At 48.9% G+C, this 17392-nt stretch overlaps 7 protein-coding genes across 7 annotated transcripts; 2 read left to right on the forward strand and 5 right to left on the reverse strand.

Moving 5' to 3' along the window:
- Nucleotides 1–908: 908 nt before the first annotated feature.
- On the forward strand, nucleotides 909–1555 carry KY384_006804 (uncharacterized protein; the record flags this gene model as incomplete). The annotated part of the gene is made up of 3 exons (XM_044815297.1): nucleotides 909–1080; nucleotides 1168–1367; nucleotides 1436–1555. The coding sequence occupies 3 exons, from the start codon at nucleotides 909–911 to the stop codon at nucleotides 1553–1555; spliced, it is 492 nt and encodes a 163-aa protein (XP_044667171.1).
- Nucleotides 1556–2094: 539 nt separating this feature from the next.
- Nucleotides 2095–3267, reverse strand: KY384_006805 (uncharacterized protein; the record flags this gene model as incomplete). Its single annotated transcript, XM_044815298.1, has 2 exons — nucleotides 2095–3073; nucleotides 3119–3267. 2 exons carry the CDS (start codon nucleotides 3265–3267, stop codon nucleotides 2095–2097), a joined length of 1128 nt encoding a protein of 375 aa, XP_044667172.1.
- A 582-nt stretch (nucleotides 3268–3849) lies between these two features.
- On the reverse strand, nucleotides 3850–5719 carry KY384_006806 (uncharacterized protein; the record flags this gene model as incomplete). Its single annotated transcript, XM_044815299.1, has 2 exons — nucleotides 3850–3949; nucleotides 4008–5719. The coding sequence occupies 2 exons, from the start codon at nucleotides 5717–5719 to the stop codon at nucleotides 3850–3852; spliced, it is 1812 nt and encodes a 603-aa protein (XP_044667173.1).
- Nucleotides 5720–6390: 671 nt separating this feature from the next.
- KY384_006807 (uncharacterized protein) lies at nucleotides 6391–6822 on the forward strand (the record flags this gene model as incomplete). Its single annotated transcript, XM_044815300.1, has 1 exon — nucleotides 6391–6822. The coding sequence occupies one exon, from the start codon at nucleotides 6391–6393 to the stop codon at nucleotides 6820–6822; it is 432 nt and encodes a 143-aa protein (XP_044667174.1).
- Nucleotides 6823–7180: 358 nt separating this feature from the next.
- KY384_006808 (uncharacterized protein) lies at nucleotides 7181–7605 on the reverse strand (the record flags this gene model as incomplete). Its single annotated transcript, XM_044815301.1, has 2 exons — nucleotides 7181–7333; nucleotides 7432–7605. 2 exons carry the CDS (start codon nucleotides 7603–7605, stop codon nucleotides 7181–7183), a joined length of 327 nt encoding a protein of 108 aa, XP_044667175.1.
- Nucleotides 7606–11594: 3989 nt separating this feature from the next.
- On the reverse strand, nucleotides 11595–12555 carry KY384_006809 (uncharacterized protein; the record flags this gene model as incomplete). The annotated part of the gene is made up of 5 exons (XM_044815302.1): nucleotides 11595–11811; nucleotides 11885–11969; nucleotides 12049–12164; nucleotides 12241–12265; nucleotides 12345–12555. 5 exons carry the CDS (start codon nucleotides 12553–12555, stop codon nucleotides 11595–11597), a joined length of 654 nt encoding a protein of 217 aa, XP_044667176.1.
- A 2643-nt stretch (nucleotides 12556–15198) lies between these two features.
- Nucleotides 15199–17200, reverse strand: KY384_006810 (uncharacterized protein; the record flags this gene model as incomplete). Its single annotated transcript, XM_044815303.1, has 6 exons — nucleotides 15199–15447; nucleotides 15503–15578; nucleotides 15665–16314; nucleotides 16387–16666; nucleotides 16733–16782; nucleotides 17030–17200. The coding sequence occupies 6 exons, from the start codon at nucleotides 17198–17200 to the stop codon at nucleotides 15199–15201; spliced, it is 1476 nt and encodes a 491-aa protein (XP_044667177.1).
- Between the last annotated feature and the right edge of the window lie 192 nt (nucleotides 17201–17392).

The raw sequence follows: 17392 nt of genomic DNA on the forward strand, positions 1-17392 counted from the left end.
TGCCAATTTGAGTCATTATTCGACGATATGACCCTTCATCTGGACCGACAACTAGGCGAAAAACTACATCTTCTTCATAAATCGCCTGAATATCCAATAGACATTGGCAAGGCTGCGAGGGATTCGCGTAGACACGTGACCCTCCAACCAATCTCTGGCCACGAATGGAAATCTTGCGTGCGCAAAAGTATTGCAGAAGCGGTCCACATTGAATGCTAGAATTGCCTGGCACGACTCGTAGTCCACCAAGAACTTACTTTCACGCTGGTTGATGTTTCTTCAGCCGCACTAGCCGGATTAGGATATCAACGTGCGATTCATGCTTACGCATATACATCCCGCACGTAGTTTCCGATGACATTCTTTGTTTTATCGAATATAATTCCAGTCGGGTGGTCTCTAAGCCGAGTCTAACATATCAGCCCTAGAACCAAAGGCAGACATGAAGATGCGCTCAACGGTTGTGGCTTGGTACCGCTGGTACTCTCGCATACAAAGGACGTCATATTCAGGCACCAAAAGTCACAATTCAGTGCATACTCGGTTCATGTTGCGAGTTGGCCCCTGCTATCTTGCATACCCATGTACGAGATCTCCCATTGCCCAATGAGAAATACATCGTACCTGGCATATCTTCAAGCATCTACATTAGAATGTCGAATCAGCCTTAGCCTTCATTTAAACACTCGAAAAAGTGGCGGTGATTACAATATCCTAATTTCTTAGATGACTAGGATTGTGGACGATGATTTAGCCGAGCAGTCCTGAAGAAGCTATATTGACCCGAGCTTCCCTCCCACATCAGAGTCTACAACTCACATCAGCCAGCATCCTTTTTGACATATACTGCACTGCATTATCTTCTTTTGAAACTTGTCACCTCAATTGTCTTCAAAACCAACACAGCAATGCAGTTCTCCACCCTTCTGGCCCTGGCCCCTCTCCTCCTTCTGCCTATACCCACCACACATGCCACTTCTTCACCCCCAGCAACCCCCAAATCCACATTTCTCTTCACAGCAGACCTAACACTCGGCGCCGCTCTGCCTCCCATCGATATTCCAGGAGGAACCCGATTGCGTACGTCCCCTTCCCCTCCCTCCATAATTTCTTACCTCATCTTCCCCCCCACCCCTCACAAGCATCTCAGACTAACTCACCATTCAGTCACGCCCGTGACAGGCGGCACGATCACCGGCCCCGCTCTCAACGCCACCGTGACCGGTGGGACCGCCTACCCTCTCTTTCGAAACAAAATGACAGTCGAAGAGCCAGAAATCATCGTCTTTGGTACTACGGATAAGAATGGGACTTTCTTTGGTACCCTGGCGGGCGTGGGGTCGCCTGTGGATCAGATTGTTAGGATCGTGAGTGTTCTAGTTCCTTCATGTTGGGTACGAGTGTGAACGTTATGCTTACTATTGATGTGATACAGGTTATTGAGATCGGAGGCCCGTATGCGTATCTTAATGAGAGTTTCATTGAGGGCGAGATTGTGAGGGGGTCGAGCGGTAGTACGGTCGTGAATGCGTTTTTGATTGAGAAAGCGAGCTGAAAGGCGATTGTGAGAGGTTTTGTTGGATGAACGATGGTGGGGATGCAACCCCCCTTGAATGTGCAGGTGTAGCTTCGCCACTCTGAATTTGACTAGAGAGGGGAAATTTTTTAAAAGAAACATTGATGATGGAGGGGTGATTTTTGGCTGGTATAAGATTCGGAAAGATAGCAGTCAGATCAAGACTATATGTGAATCTTCGTCTAATATGTTATCCTATGAGGGACTTACTGCAAAATGTATGCCTAAAGACTGGTACGTATATTATCGCCCCCATGATCAATGCATTATTTGTGGGGGAAATGTGTCCTCTAAATGATGAAGGACGACAATTATCCTGATCATTCAGTCAAGTTATTGATTCCCTTGCCGATCATGCCAGTCTGCTTTGATGGCAAAGAAACCATGTCTGATTAAGAATCCTTCCCGCCAAGAGCTTATAATCATATTTGTCCCCCTTATTGATCGTTCGATTGCTTTCTCCATCTGCGCCTTTGCTTCAGCGAACTGGAGCTGCCCGTATTCAACCTGAAGTTCGGTCAAGTCGCGCAGAACCCAGAGCGTTTGCTCCGCGAAGGGGGCTGCTGCCCTTCCAAAGCCGTGTGCAGGACCTGTAGTGACCGCAAAACCTGTTCAGGTCCGTACAATTTCGCCATCACTCTCGTCAGAGAGCTCGTAGCTGCAATGGTGTGCATATGGAAGCCACCTAGGGTTTTTCTGTGAGAGTCCACTAAGCATTGTAGTAATTGAGTCACACAGTCTTTCATTTCATCTTTATTGATGAGTACGCTCATTCGAGTGACAACCTTCTGTCGACAACGCCAGACTGGACCTTCTCTAGGCCCCAGATTTGTAGACATTGCACACAATTGCATAAAGCTTGAGCGTGCCAACAGCTTGTGGTCTTTCATTTGCATTTCTAGAATAACCTCGAGTATGGCGGGCAAGGCGAGCAATGGCTGACGTTCCACAAACCGTTCGATGTACTGGGAGCTTTGATTATACCATTCTGATAAATTATGATTCCTCAGGAAATGAGAGAGCATATCCATGCCCTCGTAATCAAGACCTAGAAAAGTAAGACTATACGCTTCTCTCCCATTGAAAAACGGAGAGCCAGTCCCGAAGAAGGCCTTAGCATATTCATGTATGTCCGCAAACAAACCTTCAGCCGTCTTCAGCGAGTCTGGAGGCTCTATACGAGATGGGCCTGCCTGAATTGCCGAATCAAGAAATGCCCGCGCATTGCTATCTTCATTTGAGCATAACTTGATTGCAGGCGTCTCAATAACCAGGCCTGGGAGTGGTTTCGCGTCTGTATTGAGCACGTCGTGAATACTAATGCCTTTGCGCTTAAAATACTGTAGCACGCCATTGATATCAACGATCTGGCCGCGGAGTCGCAACCTTGATGGCTTCCGATCTTGAGCGTACGCATGTATGATCGCACGGGCCTCGTACTCCTTGTGGTTCTTTCCTAAGCCCCATTTGGATATTCGAGACTTATACATTTTGGCACTGACCGGTAAGCAGATTTACGCATGGGGTCAACTTCTCACTTACGAGGCTCTGAATTCTGGCTTGTTCACGATCGTCATGACTTCAGCCAACGTATTATCTTCCTCACAGTAGAGATGTGTGATCTGCGCACGGCGGGCTTCCCAATCGTCAGCTGTGGGCGCGGCTCCCGATGAATAGGTGGTAAAAGGCATTGTGAAGGCTAAAGACCTGATGTTTCAAGGGAAAGTGGACGAGGCAGGAACGACCCCAGATGATATAGTGGCCTGTCCGAGCTTTGAAGCCTTGCATGACATGCAACATCTCTTCCCTAGCGCAACGAAAGGACCTTGCATTAGCGTGCTGAAGGACCATGCAGTAGCGCCTGAGGTTACCCACAGCCACAAATGCCTTCTACCAATTAATTTACAGGTAGTAGTAAGTCCAGCCGATCATTCCGAAAGCATGAGAGATCATGTCCTCCAGGCCCAGGGCTAGTCTCAAGCTCGTGTGAATGCAGCTGTGCTATGACGTCGCCTTCCATCTCAGCCCTCGACCATTCTTCAACCTGCCCTTTCTTTTAAAGGTATCTTTCAGTTCCATCACCTCACCGCTTTTCTTTCTCTTCACATGCCGAGCTGATCGACGGCGCCGTATGACGAAAAAGACTATGGCAGCAACGATAGAAACTGCGAGCGGAACACCAGACCAACACTGAAACACTAGGGGCACTCACACCCTGTCACCTAGATTCAATGGGTCCAACGCTCAGAATGGAATAAATACCTGTCTGGCTCTTAATCACCATTGTTATCGAGGCTTGACTGAATTCGAATGTCTTCTAGTTGCACTCCAGGTCTGTCGAATGCTTGGCCATCCATCATTTCATGCAAATAGCTTTTGCAAACCCAAAATCAGTAGGTATCTTTGCCGAAATTGTTTGAAATTTACTCACCATTCCCCAACAAATTGATACTCCCCAGTGTTGTCGGCTGAAGGTCGAAGAACAAAAGGTACATCCCCTCCAAGCAAGATCCAAATTTGATCACCAGGTTTGCCTTGAGGTGGTGCAAGCCCCAAATTTCCATCTTTGGTCCGGAACATCCGTCGTCCGTCGTGAACCCGAATCTGAGTAAAATCGATCAAGTGTTTGCAAAGACCTTCAAGTTCCTTCAGACTCGTTGGTGGGATAGGCTGCTGTCCATCCATTGGTGGATCTATTCGTCGGTCGCGCGAAATCGTATCACCTAAGATGACCCTCCACCATACGTCCAACTGTTCATACGACAGCGAAAGCCGCTTTTCAGATGATTGAGATGCATGCCAGATTTTGAGTTCCGGCTGATTTGCCCGTCGGGATGCGTTCTTGAGCGGTGGTTCGTAATTACCAAAATGAGCAATCGAGCTCCAATCTTTTGGCCACAAAGTTGACACAGAGGACTCAGCCAAAGTGCCCAGAATTTCAATTGTCGCTACTCTACAGCCCCTCAAATTCAGTATATCTGGATCAGTAGTATTTGTCGCACGGTATTTTGACGCTCCAGAGGCGGCATAGATTGTATCCCAGAGTATCCTTTGATCTTCTTTTGAATTGGCGAGTGGAATGGGACTGACGAAACGCTCTCTCCATGCCCAATCAACCGCCCACGTTGGGAGGTCGTATGTGTTTGTGTAAGTAGAATTTGGGCTTGATTGATTGATCCATGCCCAAGACAGGAAATCTAACTTTTGCGTGTGGTTTTGGTAGCTTTTTAGCACCGCAAGGAAGAGTTCACGAGGACTGATACCATAATCAACAGTGACAGGCGAACGGCTGAACAATCCAACAACTCCAAAAATAAAATCTTGCGGACACGAGCACAATGGTCCGCCGCAGAGCAAAGAGAGGAGGAAGGGTTGGAATTCTTCCAACGTGAGAGGATATAGGCTTGGAACAAAAGCTGCGTTATAGACATTGTTCAATACAGAATCAAATCGTTGGATAAAGGATTCCTCGGTATGACTTCTACGGTGTGTTCGCCACTTAGCCACAATCTCAAATCGGATGGTGTCCCACTCGAACAGATCCTGCACCTTGATCATGTTCTCCGGGTCACTGCCGAAGCGTAAAGAAACTTGAAGATTCACAGAGACCTCTTGAAGTATCCAGAGTCTAGTCCAGTACGGTCGATCTAGCAATTCCAGCAGGGCTTCCCAGGAAGGGTCATTCGACACGTCACGAATATATGCGTCAAGAAAGTCGTCGAAGCCTTCATTGCGATGTCTAGCAGTGATCTCGCGAAATATGCGGAAACCAATTGGTGCCTCAGGGTTTAGCTCACCAATCCAGCCTATCACCTCTTCTGCTGCCTTGTAGATATTGGCCATGTCTTGTACCTGGGCATTTCTTTCCGGCACATTGCTTTGATTGATACATATGGCGTCAACCCAAAGCTCTATTGGCTCGGATATCTTTCGCAGGTTGCGTAAAACCGCCTCGAGATTCCTTGTGACTGGTAACGTCCTGTCTCCGATGTGGATGTGTGCATATGCTGTTGGATTTCCCCAGACATACGAAATCGCTATATATAGAGAGCTGGACCATGCCCCTGTTCGAATAAAACCGTCAAGTGGATCGTCAAAGCCAGCAGATGGAAAGAGAGTAAAGACCCTAAAAGCATTGCTCATATGTGGAAGCGGCTCGTAGGAGTATTCCATTGTCATTGGCTTCAAACCTTCACACACATACGATTGCTAAGAGGTCTTCCATGCTGTGCTCGAGAGCCACATTGTCTACAGCTCTTTCGCAAAGTACATTGTGATTTGGAGCGTAGAAAATTTGGTATTTTGTGCCATGATGCGGGAACCATTAGCATCAGTCAAATTGATCGATTGATTACTCAGGTATCGCCTTTACAGCCCAGCAACAATAGGTACAATCGTAGCCGTCAATTGGTCAGTATTGCGATAAAAAGGAGTCAAAGCGCCCTCAATAAGGAGTTTTATTGACAGCCATTGACCCCGCCCCTCGGACGTCGCTGTCATCGGCCCGAACCTCCGGCCGCCACGCCCGAAACTAGGCTCGGATTGAATTTTTTGGCCGTTTTGGGCTCATGGCATAACCAATACTCGCATCAAATGCTGTTGAACTCAATCTACTACACCTATCGATCTTCTGCACCACTTTCGAGCTTTTAGCAATCAATTGCATCAATATATTCAGATTGCAGCTCATGTCTTCCGCACCTATGGCCCTTCGTCCTCCGACTACCGTCTCGCTCCCCCAGCCCTCAACTTTCACCCCACCATCGATCTCCTTTCTTGCCGGCACATGGCACGTCACACATTCGACCCTACCAATGTGGAAATCAAAGCGCAACGTCACTATAAGCTACAAGCCTCTTGATCCTCCATCCGCCTCCAACAAAGACCAGATCGAAGATATCGTGTCCTATCAAACGCTGAGCTCCGACAAAGAAAAGACGGTCTTGGGCATCGATACAAGAGGAGCTAGCACAGGGGAATGGGATTGGAGGGGTAAAGGCTGGCTGAAGATTGCGAGCTCGCACTGGGAAGTGCTTGGCTACGGCGACCTGGAAGGAGGCGGACAATGGGCGGTGACGTATTTTGCGAAGACGCTTTTCACACCAGCTGGCATCGATGTCTATTCAAGAAGCAAGGAAGGGGTTGGAGAGGAGATCCTAGAGGGGATCAAAGGGGCTCTAGCGAAGAGTGAGGATTCAGGTGTGAGGGACCTGGCTGCAACCCTCTTCGAGGTCACGAGGAATTGAGAGGTGGTGATACATGGGCAAAGAAACAACACAAGGGGCCGCAATACATAATATCGCTATACAAAAAGGCAGGAAAAGCTTTGCAGAAACAAGTAGCGTGGCTTAAAGAAGCAGAGCTTTCGGCGGAAGTGTTTTCTCAGTGGCTCAAAGACATACCGCACTACCTTCCCATCCCTAGTCGTCCCTTCAACCAACCTGCCGCACTTTACTCTTTCACCAAAAATCCCACAAGCTTCAACCAGGCCACCAGTTCAAGGCCGCGACATTAATTATGCACCGGTTCCGTGCCCTCCATGTAACGCAAACCACACACCTAAAGCCTCAATCAGAATAGATCTCATACCGGACAAGTCCACGGCTATCCGGAATACTCACCAGCAGCATAGATAGCATAACTATCAGCATTCAACCCTGTCGCAAGGGGTGCAAGATCATACTGCGCCAGCGCCCTCGTACCCACCACCCCATACGCCTTAACATGCAATTTTGCATTGAGCAGCTGCTCAGGCGTCTACCACACCAAAAACTCCGTCAGTCATCTCCCAACTTTCAAAGCAGCTCTCCATGCCACATGTTCCGGTCAACATCCAGGAAGTGACGAGAACTTACCAAATTAGGAGCGGCACCATCAAGCCTCACAGCACCCAGCGCAACGTTCTCAGCTTGCGAACCCATGAAATAGTCGCCCATCGCAACATCGACCACACGATGGGGCGCGTCCTCTCGCGTGTGCACTTCTGCGGCGCTGACGAGAGGGCGAAGACCGGGGGCTTTGATGGACATGACGTGGACGAGCTAGTCGTCGATCGCAACATCAGCAGTGAAGATTCGCCAAGCACGTCTGATAAGAAAACCAGAAGCCGAAAAATGGCGGCGATTGGGCAAGGTATGGGGAAAGTGGGGAGGGTTGGAAGAGGGCAGCAAATACCTCATGCAAAAGAATGATAGCCTTAGTCGCATGGATGCCCCCAATAGCTACATCATTGAATGTACTAGGTGGGTTGCCCTCGACAGGCAGATCCGCAGCCCTCCAGAACGGTTCGAAAAGCTCGATGGAATCAGTTTGAGGGTTGTAGCCGCCTTTTGCGCCATCGTCGATTTCGTCTTGGGTCTAGGCGCTGTTAGTGAGGAGGTGTTCATGACGAAAGGGAATTCGAAAGGGTGTCTTGGGTGTATTATTAGGCAGATGGAAGGATTGTTAGGGACACATACGGCGTTCTCTCTATGAATACGGATGGAGATCCCTTGTGGTGCGTTCGGTGCTGGAGCCCCGGGCGGAGATACGACGACGTTCGCGAGGGTTGAGAGGTTCGTATATGTTTCTGACAATAATCAACCAGAATTTCGCCGCGGCAACGAATGGGCGCGACGTTCGCCTCTTGTCTTACCTAACACAGCATCATAGCAATTCTTCTCAGTAACATTGACCTTGGTAATAAGATCCTGAAAAGCGCCACGAGGCCAGAAAGACTTAGTGAATAGCTGCTTCTCCGCCGCATTCGCGCTTTGCAAGCTGGCGGCAACCTCCCCTGCTAGCTTCCTGATCGAGACGAATAACGGCGCTATGATATCATGTGTCGGTTGATCATCGACTGTAAATCGACTGATCTGGAAACCTGGTCTGTTTGGAGGCGGCCGGGTTTGTATACTGCCTGGCGTCGTCGAGGGCTGAGACGGGAAGCCTCCTCGCGATGAAGCAGGTCCGGGTGGTAACCCGCCTCGTCCACGTGGGGCTGGACTTTGGGGCAGTCCGCCACGGCCTGGAGCTGGGCCCGAAGGCAGACCACTTCTTCCGCGTGGGGCAGGGCTCTGAGGTAAGCCTCCCCATGACGAAGCAGGCCCAGACGGCAGACCATCACGTCCACGAGGAGCCGGGCTTGAAGGCAGCCCTCCACGAGGCGGAGCAGGGCTCGAAGGTAAACCGCCACGCGCTGGACCTGGGCCCGGGGGCAATCCTCCGCGCGAAGACGCAGGCCCTGACGGTAGGCCACGACCTCGCGGAGCGGGGCTCGAGGGCAAGCCACCGCGGTTGGGAGCCGGACTTGATGGTAAACCTCCTCTGTTTGGGGCAGGTCCAGAGGGTAGACCACCTCGTCCGCGCGGGGCAGGGCTTGATGGTAATCCTCCCCGACTATCTCGTCCTAACGGCCTTTGAGGAGCTGGAGCTAGAGGCTGAGACGCGCCGACTGCAGGAGGGACTCCTTGCGTCTCTGCCGAAGGAGTAGCTTGACTGGTCTCTGTGTCCGGTGTGCTCGTCGCTCCAGTCTGGCTCACAGGATTGTCCTAAAATGGTTAGAGGCTAGTTCAGGGGGTATCTGCGCTGAGGGATTGCAAGGCGGGGTCTCTCACTGAAGGCGTTGTGCCCGTGGTGCTACCAGTCGCCAATGATTGTACTGGAGGGCCTAGGACTATCTTCGCTAGGTCGCCGCCTAGGTTATTCATGCTTGATAGAGAAACACAGAAAGCAAATCAAGTAGAGCGTCGCGAAAGAACAGGGCAAGGGGAAATTGGCTGCGCTTTTGATGAACGTTGATGGACCACCAAGGGTTTCTACAGCGCGAGGTGAATATTTCAACGAAAGACTCGCGGAACAATGTTGAAAGGCAGCTTATGTTATATGGACCATCAGCAGCCACCATTGTACCATGAAGATAGGGCTTTTAAGCTCGCGAGAGGCGTCTCACGTAAGCAACTTGCTTCTCGCCTTGTGCTCAGCCGATTTTCTTGGCGCGCGAAGACCCCTTTTTGGACGCCAAGGAACCCTCGAAAGTCCGGTAATTTTGATAGCATTTGAAGAACGAAGCTCTTGCTTATTATACGTCGAGCAGAAATGGACTTCGCACATTTTAAGAGTTCGATCTTTGACTGTTTTACAAGTACAAGAGATTTGCTGCGGATTCGATGTGTTGGTAGCTGAGAGTATAGCGGACGGAGACTATTTTCTCACCCGGGTAGAATTTCCGTAAATAGTGAACCTTGATGGTGGAGACGGAGCGTTTGATGCTTTAAGGCGACTTGCAAGTCAGTCCTGATTTGTAAGGAGAGGCTGCCGTTCGCCGGCATCGACCTCTTCCTTCGATATCCTGACGCACAAAGACGTGTCAAATTGCAATACTTGTATATCGAGAGCAAACTTACCACAATATGCCAATGAATGACCACATATAAAACGCTCCAAAGAACGAGATGATCCACTCCAGTATACCCGCGACTCTCAAATCCCCCGCCCATGCGCACGCCATGAAAGCGACCGTAACGACAATTTCAGCAACGGCAGTCGCGATGTTGATGATGCAACTAGTTCTTGTCAGCTCCACATCTCATTCCCCCGCCCGTCCCCGCACCCTTCCCCCCCCCCCCCCTCTCTTCCCCATCTCAAAGAAAGCACGGCATACACAACACACAAAGCCATACTGAGGGACTCACGCTTTCTGCACCCCCATCCCCCTCGTAGGCTTCACAGCACACCCAGAGTAAACAACACTCGTACACACCCCACTAACCGCTATCCCCAGAAACGTGAGTAGAAGCAGTTTCGAGTGCGACTCATGCCAGCGGTAGGTGTCGAAGAACGTCATTAGTATGCAAGCCACGCCTGCGACGATGGCGGCGACGATGGCTATGGCTGAGGTGGTGCGCTTGGGTTGTGAGGGCGGGGTTTTGCTGTCTTCTGGTTGGGCGGGGTGGGCGCTGGGGAGGGCGTTGGGGTGGGAGTGAATGTGATGGTGGTAGATATAATGAGCGCTTGCGATTGTGCCCGTGTAGCCGATGGCGGACAGGATGCCGCCGACTATGAAGAGCGGTTTTAGGTGGAAGGCGCCGATGTCGGAGATGAAGCTTTGTGGTATAAGTAAGTATGTGGCGTCGATTATGTACCATAGTTTTTCTAAAGATGAAAAGGTCGACGGGATATTAGACTGCACTCACGCGATATAGGGATTTGTTTGTAGTGGATATACGGGTCTGCCTTGAGCCAGCCAGTAGATGAGGAGGGTGAAAAGGGTCAGAAACCAGGCTGTGCCCCCGACTGCGGGGAATATCCACAGCTTGGAAGTCGGGATTGAAAAATCCATCTCTGTACGAAGAGAGGGGACTTGATGGTATGTTGAAGATGAAGATGGAGAAGGTTGATGGCTGCTGGCTCGGCAATGTTCGGATCGGCTGTCGGAAGTGCCTGCCAAGAGATGTCATAGGGTCATCTGAGGGGCTGGTGCATCATTCATTTGTACAGGCCGCAGGCACGAGTGCTTGTGGGGCGAAGACGACTGGTCATCTTGTATCACACTCCTGTGTCAACTGTTGGTTTGATTCAAGCGGTCTAGCTCATTGGATGGTCCAAGATGACTTCACTCGCTCGACGAGTTCTCAAATAGAACCGTCAACAAAGACTTGGAGCACTTGCTGTGAATGTTTGATTGGTAAATTGTGCGTGATTTCCTGAGAAGTAGGTGTGAAAGCTTTGGTGGGTATTGGACTGAGATCCGTGGAGGTGAAGGTTGTTTTTGCTTAGCGTTGAATTTGCTGTTGGCCCCCTCAACGGAGGTGCAAGCCTGGAGAGGCTATTGAGTGGTGAGAGATCCAATTGTCTTTGTGTGTGTCTATTTACAATCTATCTCTTCTTAGTCTCTGAAAACGAATGTGTTCTCCTCCATTTACAGTCTAATATATGCGACGCAGACAATGCCGGAATCAATCAGTATGCATTTGTACAAGAACGCCAATTGATGCAACCTCCCCTCCTCTCACCACACCGCCTTTCCCCCATTGCGGGCTCAGATACATTGCATAATGTACCCCGCAGCATACTCATCAGTCGTATGCCCCTTCACCTGACCCCAGATATAATTGATGCCTGTCTCATAAGTCTTTCCTTGCTGATCAGTCGCCGAAGCTCCACCGCGCTGGTATTTATAGAAGCCAAATGGGTTGCCGCCGGGTGTGTACTTCTTGAGCTGATGCAAGAGATCGAGTCCAATTTTGTCAGATGCGCTGGGGTCCATTGCGTCAGCATTATACTCGAATAGTAGAAAGAATGAGGGCAAACGAGAAAGGACGGCCATACTTGATTTCCTTGCCTGCGGTCTCCCAATCTGACTCGGGCTTCTTGTAGTACTTGGAATCTTTGGCGTAGGTGCGGATTTGGTACCCTTAGGTATCGTTAGCATTGCAAGGCAGGAGAGAGAGAGGCTGCGAAGATCGTCGGCAACAAGAGATTTTGGAACGTACAATTGAGTTTGAAGATACTGAAGTTGGCGGAGTCGCCCTTCTTCGTATCTGAGTGTGCAGCGTTCCAATCGCCGAATGGGTAGTATTGTTTGTTGTATGAGGTCATGTCGCAACCACTGTGATTGGCAAGTGTGTTCAGTAAGATGATGTTGAGGCTATTGTCGACATGGTAAAAGATCAGGCTAAGCTTACGTTTCTTGCATGGTAATTGACAGATCTGATTGGGGTTCTGTTAGCCTATGTGCATTGAAAAGAACCTGAAAGAAGATGGTATATAATATCAAAGGGTAGCTTACCCCATGCATCTGCTCCCAAAGCATTCAGTGCTTTCTTGCGTTGCACGGTATGATCTCCACATTTGAATGGTTTCACCTCTGGTGAGCCGTGATTGTCAGAGATTTCCTTGTTGTAGTCTGACTTGCAGTCTCGCTTCATAAGCATAGGGTTTGCATATGTGTTGAAAGCCAAGGAGGCAAGAGTGACAAAGGGGAGGAGCTTTGAAAACATGACTGTAGAATGATGTGAAATGCTTGTTTGGCTTCAATGCAAGGGCTCTTGATGAACGAGTGCTTTGAACTTCGAATTGATGATGAATGCAAGAATCCATAGCGAACTAAAGCTTTATAGAAAGCCAGTAACGGCTGGAAGAATCATGTGATAGACCTGGTGAGGTCACAATGGATCACTGCAGGCTGTGTTTTCCCCGTTTCCCCATCACGAGAGATATATTTGGACGAAACAATTGATGGAGAGGTGTTATGTTGCACTCTCACAGTCCATAGAAGGAGCACCAGACACAGGTCGAAAGCAAAGACGAAAGTCACTTGGCGCGCAAATGTGGTTGTGTGCCAGTACACCATGAGTAAAGCGGACAAAAGAAGTTGGAGGATCAATTCAGTCACCTCCTTGTCGATAGTCCTTTAGACATGCAATAAGGGTGGTGAAGTGCACACCCTCATCCAAGAAGGACTCTTCGAAAAGACGGGAGACATACTCGGACCTCAGACCGCACACCATATTATTGGAGGTTCCATACACCCAAACGCTCACGTGAACCAAACCGAACAAAGCAATAGTCACGATGACGACGCGCTCATAGCCACTAAAATCGTATCACCGCATTAATGAACTCCAGCTTTGTGTCATTTTGAGCCCCAATCGCGTTTGTAGTGGGCTTCTTGCAGGGATGGCTGGCAATGCTGATTCGACGGAGGCTCTCCGTCAGAGGGCAGTCAGCAATCCTACCGAATTCTTAGTCCTCTCAGCTTTCGCATGTCGCTAGGCGTGCGCGCGTCTTGGAGGGATGCTCTCAAAGGGACCGTTCATACGGACCCAGACCTGGGGATGACACGCGCAAAGCTCATATGAGGGCTCTCAGACATTCGCCCGTTAGCTGACATAGGCTCCATCATGATGTATTCTCGGTGGGTGAAAATATTGATTGTTTGCCAGCCATTCGTGCGGCAAGGACTCCTGAAGAAGATATCAATTCCCAAGATTACATAGCAGTAGTCACCGAAATTCTTGTCCAAGAGAAGGGTTTCTGGAATCATCACCTCTGCCTCAATCAATCCATTTCGACCAACAAAGGAAGATGACAGATTCGCATATACGTTAGATTGAAGTAGTGAAATTACCAGCGTAGAGACCCTGACTTAGTAGGCTGCAGCGGGTCGGAGATTTTGTAACCTTCGCGGCTAGTGATGGTGCTGGCGGATGTTTTAGAGCCAATCATCAGATAATCCTTCTACTCAAACGTGCCGCCCTGACGGTATCCCATGTGGAAGCCAAGGTTCGTTGAAGCGGCTGAGCCAGCACATGTTTCAACGTGAAGAGATTGGTGCGGGAGAATACTTGGGGTCTGTCAGCTCAGGGGCAAGAAACGCTTTGGAAATCCTTTTGACAACACAGTATTGTTGTTGGCTTACCTTAGGTCTTTATCAAATGTAATTGTGCGTGGCACTGAAGTACTCGCTGTTTCAGCTGGAATGTACGGTGTGGATATCTAGCGTGACTGTTGATCAAGTCCGTAGCTGCTAGACTTATCACACTAGTCGAATCGACAGCACAAAGAGTCAAGTTCTGTTTAGATCAGAGACAGCGGTGACTAAAGTCATTTCGTGGAAGCGAGAAGGCCCCAGTTACCCTCAGAATATCATCATAGCCCTACACCACAGAGATTCAATCACATGAAAGGACGGACAATTGAAACATGAAACGACATACACACCGAAAAGGTGAATTTCCTGATTGTTTCGTAGATCCTTTAGGAAGTCCGCCCTCCACTCTATACCGTAGCACGGGAGAGATGAAGATGACGTCCTTCCACCATCCATCTCCCATCCACGTCGTTCCTATCTTCGCCCTACAACTGTTCCTCTGCTTGATGCAATCTGTCCTTTTCGAGTTTCGCTGAATGAGTTCCTCGGGCGGCCCAGAATGCTGCATGACCCAATCTTCCTCTCCCACAGTTGCCAGTTCATGGGCATGTGGCTTTAGGCTCTTCCAGGCCTTGCACTTGAGGCAATTCCGTCGGCCTCGACGGTCATCAGCTGTCCAAATCATTTTTCGCGACGTCCCTACAACCCAAAGTCACAGAAAATTGTACACTTGTCGGTCCGAGATGGGCCATACTTTCACTCGAGACGACTGCATCATCCAACGGAAGAGACGAGAGAAAGCATTTCGAGGAAGCGTAAGGGCTAATCATGACACTCTTTGAAGATGAGGCTGCAGAAACGGGTTTATGCACGATTGACTTTGGGCTCATCTGGACTTTTGCAGGGACTGCATTTTCTTGTCCAGTCACACAATTTATCATTATAACCTCGTGTTCTCCAGTAGCTAGTCGCTTTCGCGCGAGTCAATCAATATAAGGCGGTGTCCCGGCCCTGTAGGCGTGCTAGAAGATGAGTTCATAGAACTTCCACGAGGAGAGGTCATACACTTCAAAGACACGATAACAGAGCGAGAATGGTATGCCTTAGCAGTAAGACTACTTACAACGTAGCTGAATTAATGCAATACCTCAGCGTTTATTGCCGGTTTACCATGCAATTCTTAAGCATATGAATACCACTCAGCCCATTAGGTAGTTTCGCCGAAAGTATTTGTAAGTCCTGTTGTCATCAATTTCGTCCGTCTTTGACATCAAAAGAAGTTGTCGCCAAGATCAATACCAAGCCACTTAAGCAATACGTCTTCACTCTTGTCCTGCAACACCTTGTGTTCATTGGTAACTTGCATACTGTACCACTGACTTTCCTTCATTCCGCTATCCCTCAGCTTCGCATCAACAAATTGTTGATCAAGATGTCGTAAAATCTTGTGAAACACGTGGTTGACACCGAAGCTCTCTTGTGTATCCCCCAAGAGTATCAGAATGTGCCCATACAAGACCTAGATCTCGATCTCAGTGCAAGGAAATAGCTTGCGGAATACGTAAATCGCTCACCCAGTCTATGGCTGACTTGACAGATTTGAACGACGTTTGAACATCAGTATCTGTTTTCATCAGCTGACAGATTCGTCTATACAAAGTCATAAAAGTCAGCGTCTATCATGAGTATTGGTAGGCGTCACAAAAATCACGGACAGGGCATTTCACCAGACATACCTCTCCAATTGAATAAGATCGAATTCTTGAGATAATCGAAAGGGATTCAGTCGATCTCGGAACCGTATTGGATTGATAAGGTAGACAATCTTAAATCGTAGCCCCAGCGCCCGCTTCCATTGTCCTTCAGCCTCGAACCGGGCTGCAAGACCTAGAAGCAGCGCTGGTATTGGGTCAAGATCAATAGGCCACCATTTTGCGGTCTCCGATATATTACATAGCTGTTTGCATCGTGTTTCAATATCACTTGTAGAGAGGAAACTCGGCCTATTATTCATCAAGGCAGTGATGTAAATCTCGATTTCCATCTTAACCGCCTGAAGCGTGTCCTCCTGCCTGAGATCGCTGGTCATGTGTTTAAGGTCGTCTTTTTCGTCCATAAGACACCTCGGACATCTGCAATTGAAGGCATAGGCCTTGAGTAAACGATTTTGCCGCTGCTTGTAAGTATAGGTCTCAGCACAGTAAGACCTAGTGATTTCTTCATCTTTCATAATCAAATGCGTGGATCTCAAAATGATTGCAGCTCCGTCCGAGACAGGATGAGCGTTTACCCTGCATGAGTGGTTGATCATGGCCGCAGCAGGAACCACATATCTTCCTAGAAGAGTATCTGGCATCTGTCTCTTGGCTTGTTGATTGAAAATAATCTACAGCACTCCTGTTAGAACCGTATCCTGCTAAGGGGAAGCACTATTCGTGCTTCGAAAATGAAAACTCACGCGCCAATAAATGCCCTCGAGCTCCTCGACTGTCAGATCATGGCTTGTCAGAGATTTGTTGATTTCCAGATTCCTCTTGATACTCGCCAAGTCTGCCTGGCTTGCTTGCTTAACGGCTTCTTTGTGATATTGAAGATGCTGAAACGCTTGCCACTGTTTTGTAGTTATATCTTTGTGCTCATACATGGAAACGAGACGAATAAGCATCCGGTTAGTTGTGTTAAGTTCCTTTACTCGAGGGTTACCGCCATTGATGGTTGGATCATTCATCTTCTTGTAGCTATGTACACCATATGCCTCAGCTAGCATGCCCTGAGGACCCACAGGGGGCAAAATCAGAACTTACAGTTTGCACTCGTTCTTGTGGTATCGTTTCAGTGCCATTTTCTGGCAATCCTATTATTTGTCAGTATCTTGAGTGAATCACACCCCATTCCGAGTCAAAGCTTTGACCTTGGAGCAGTATTGGACAGTGTTGCATCCTGCGCAAAACATCAGTGTGACAGGTGGCAGGCCAAAATCATTCGAGCCGGTCCGCCTAAAACAGAGATCACACGCTGCACCCGCGATTTCCCTTGGGCAAACGTTACTACTACATCTGAAGAGCGGAGTGGTTAATGTACACTACTGAGACAAGTGGTACATCCACACGAAAGATTTCGCTTCCAGCAGGCACTTCTTTGCCCGCAAAAAGTCCAGAGCCAGCTCCTGACAGTTTTGAATCCCGAATGTAAAGATTGTATGGATTTTGTAAGCCATCGAGGAGGAGCTTGCTATTCTTATTATTGGATAACGCTGGAGCCTTGTTTGCCATATCTTGCTCTGGCTTTGCATAAGAAAAGCTAAATACTGACTGCAATCAATTATCAGAATGTTGTATCTGAAGCAAGATGTTGGTGATGAGAAATTCAGCCCTCGGCTCTGTAGAAGGAAGGAGCGTTGAAGCTCGACGGTTGTCCCGGACTCGTAATGACTGACAAAGGTACTCATCGCCCGACACCTTCGA

Source organism: Bacidia gigantensis, assembly GCF_019456465.1.
Source record: "Bacidia gigantensis strain McMullin 20006 chromosome Unknown contig_255, whole genome shotgun sequence".
NCBI classification, from domain to species: domain Eukaryota; kingdom Fungi; phylum Ascomycota; class Lecanoromycetes; order Lecanorales; family Ramalinaceae; genus Bacidia; species Bacidia gigantensis.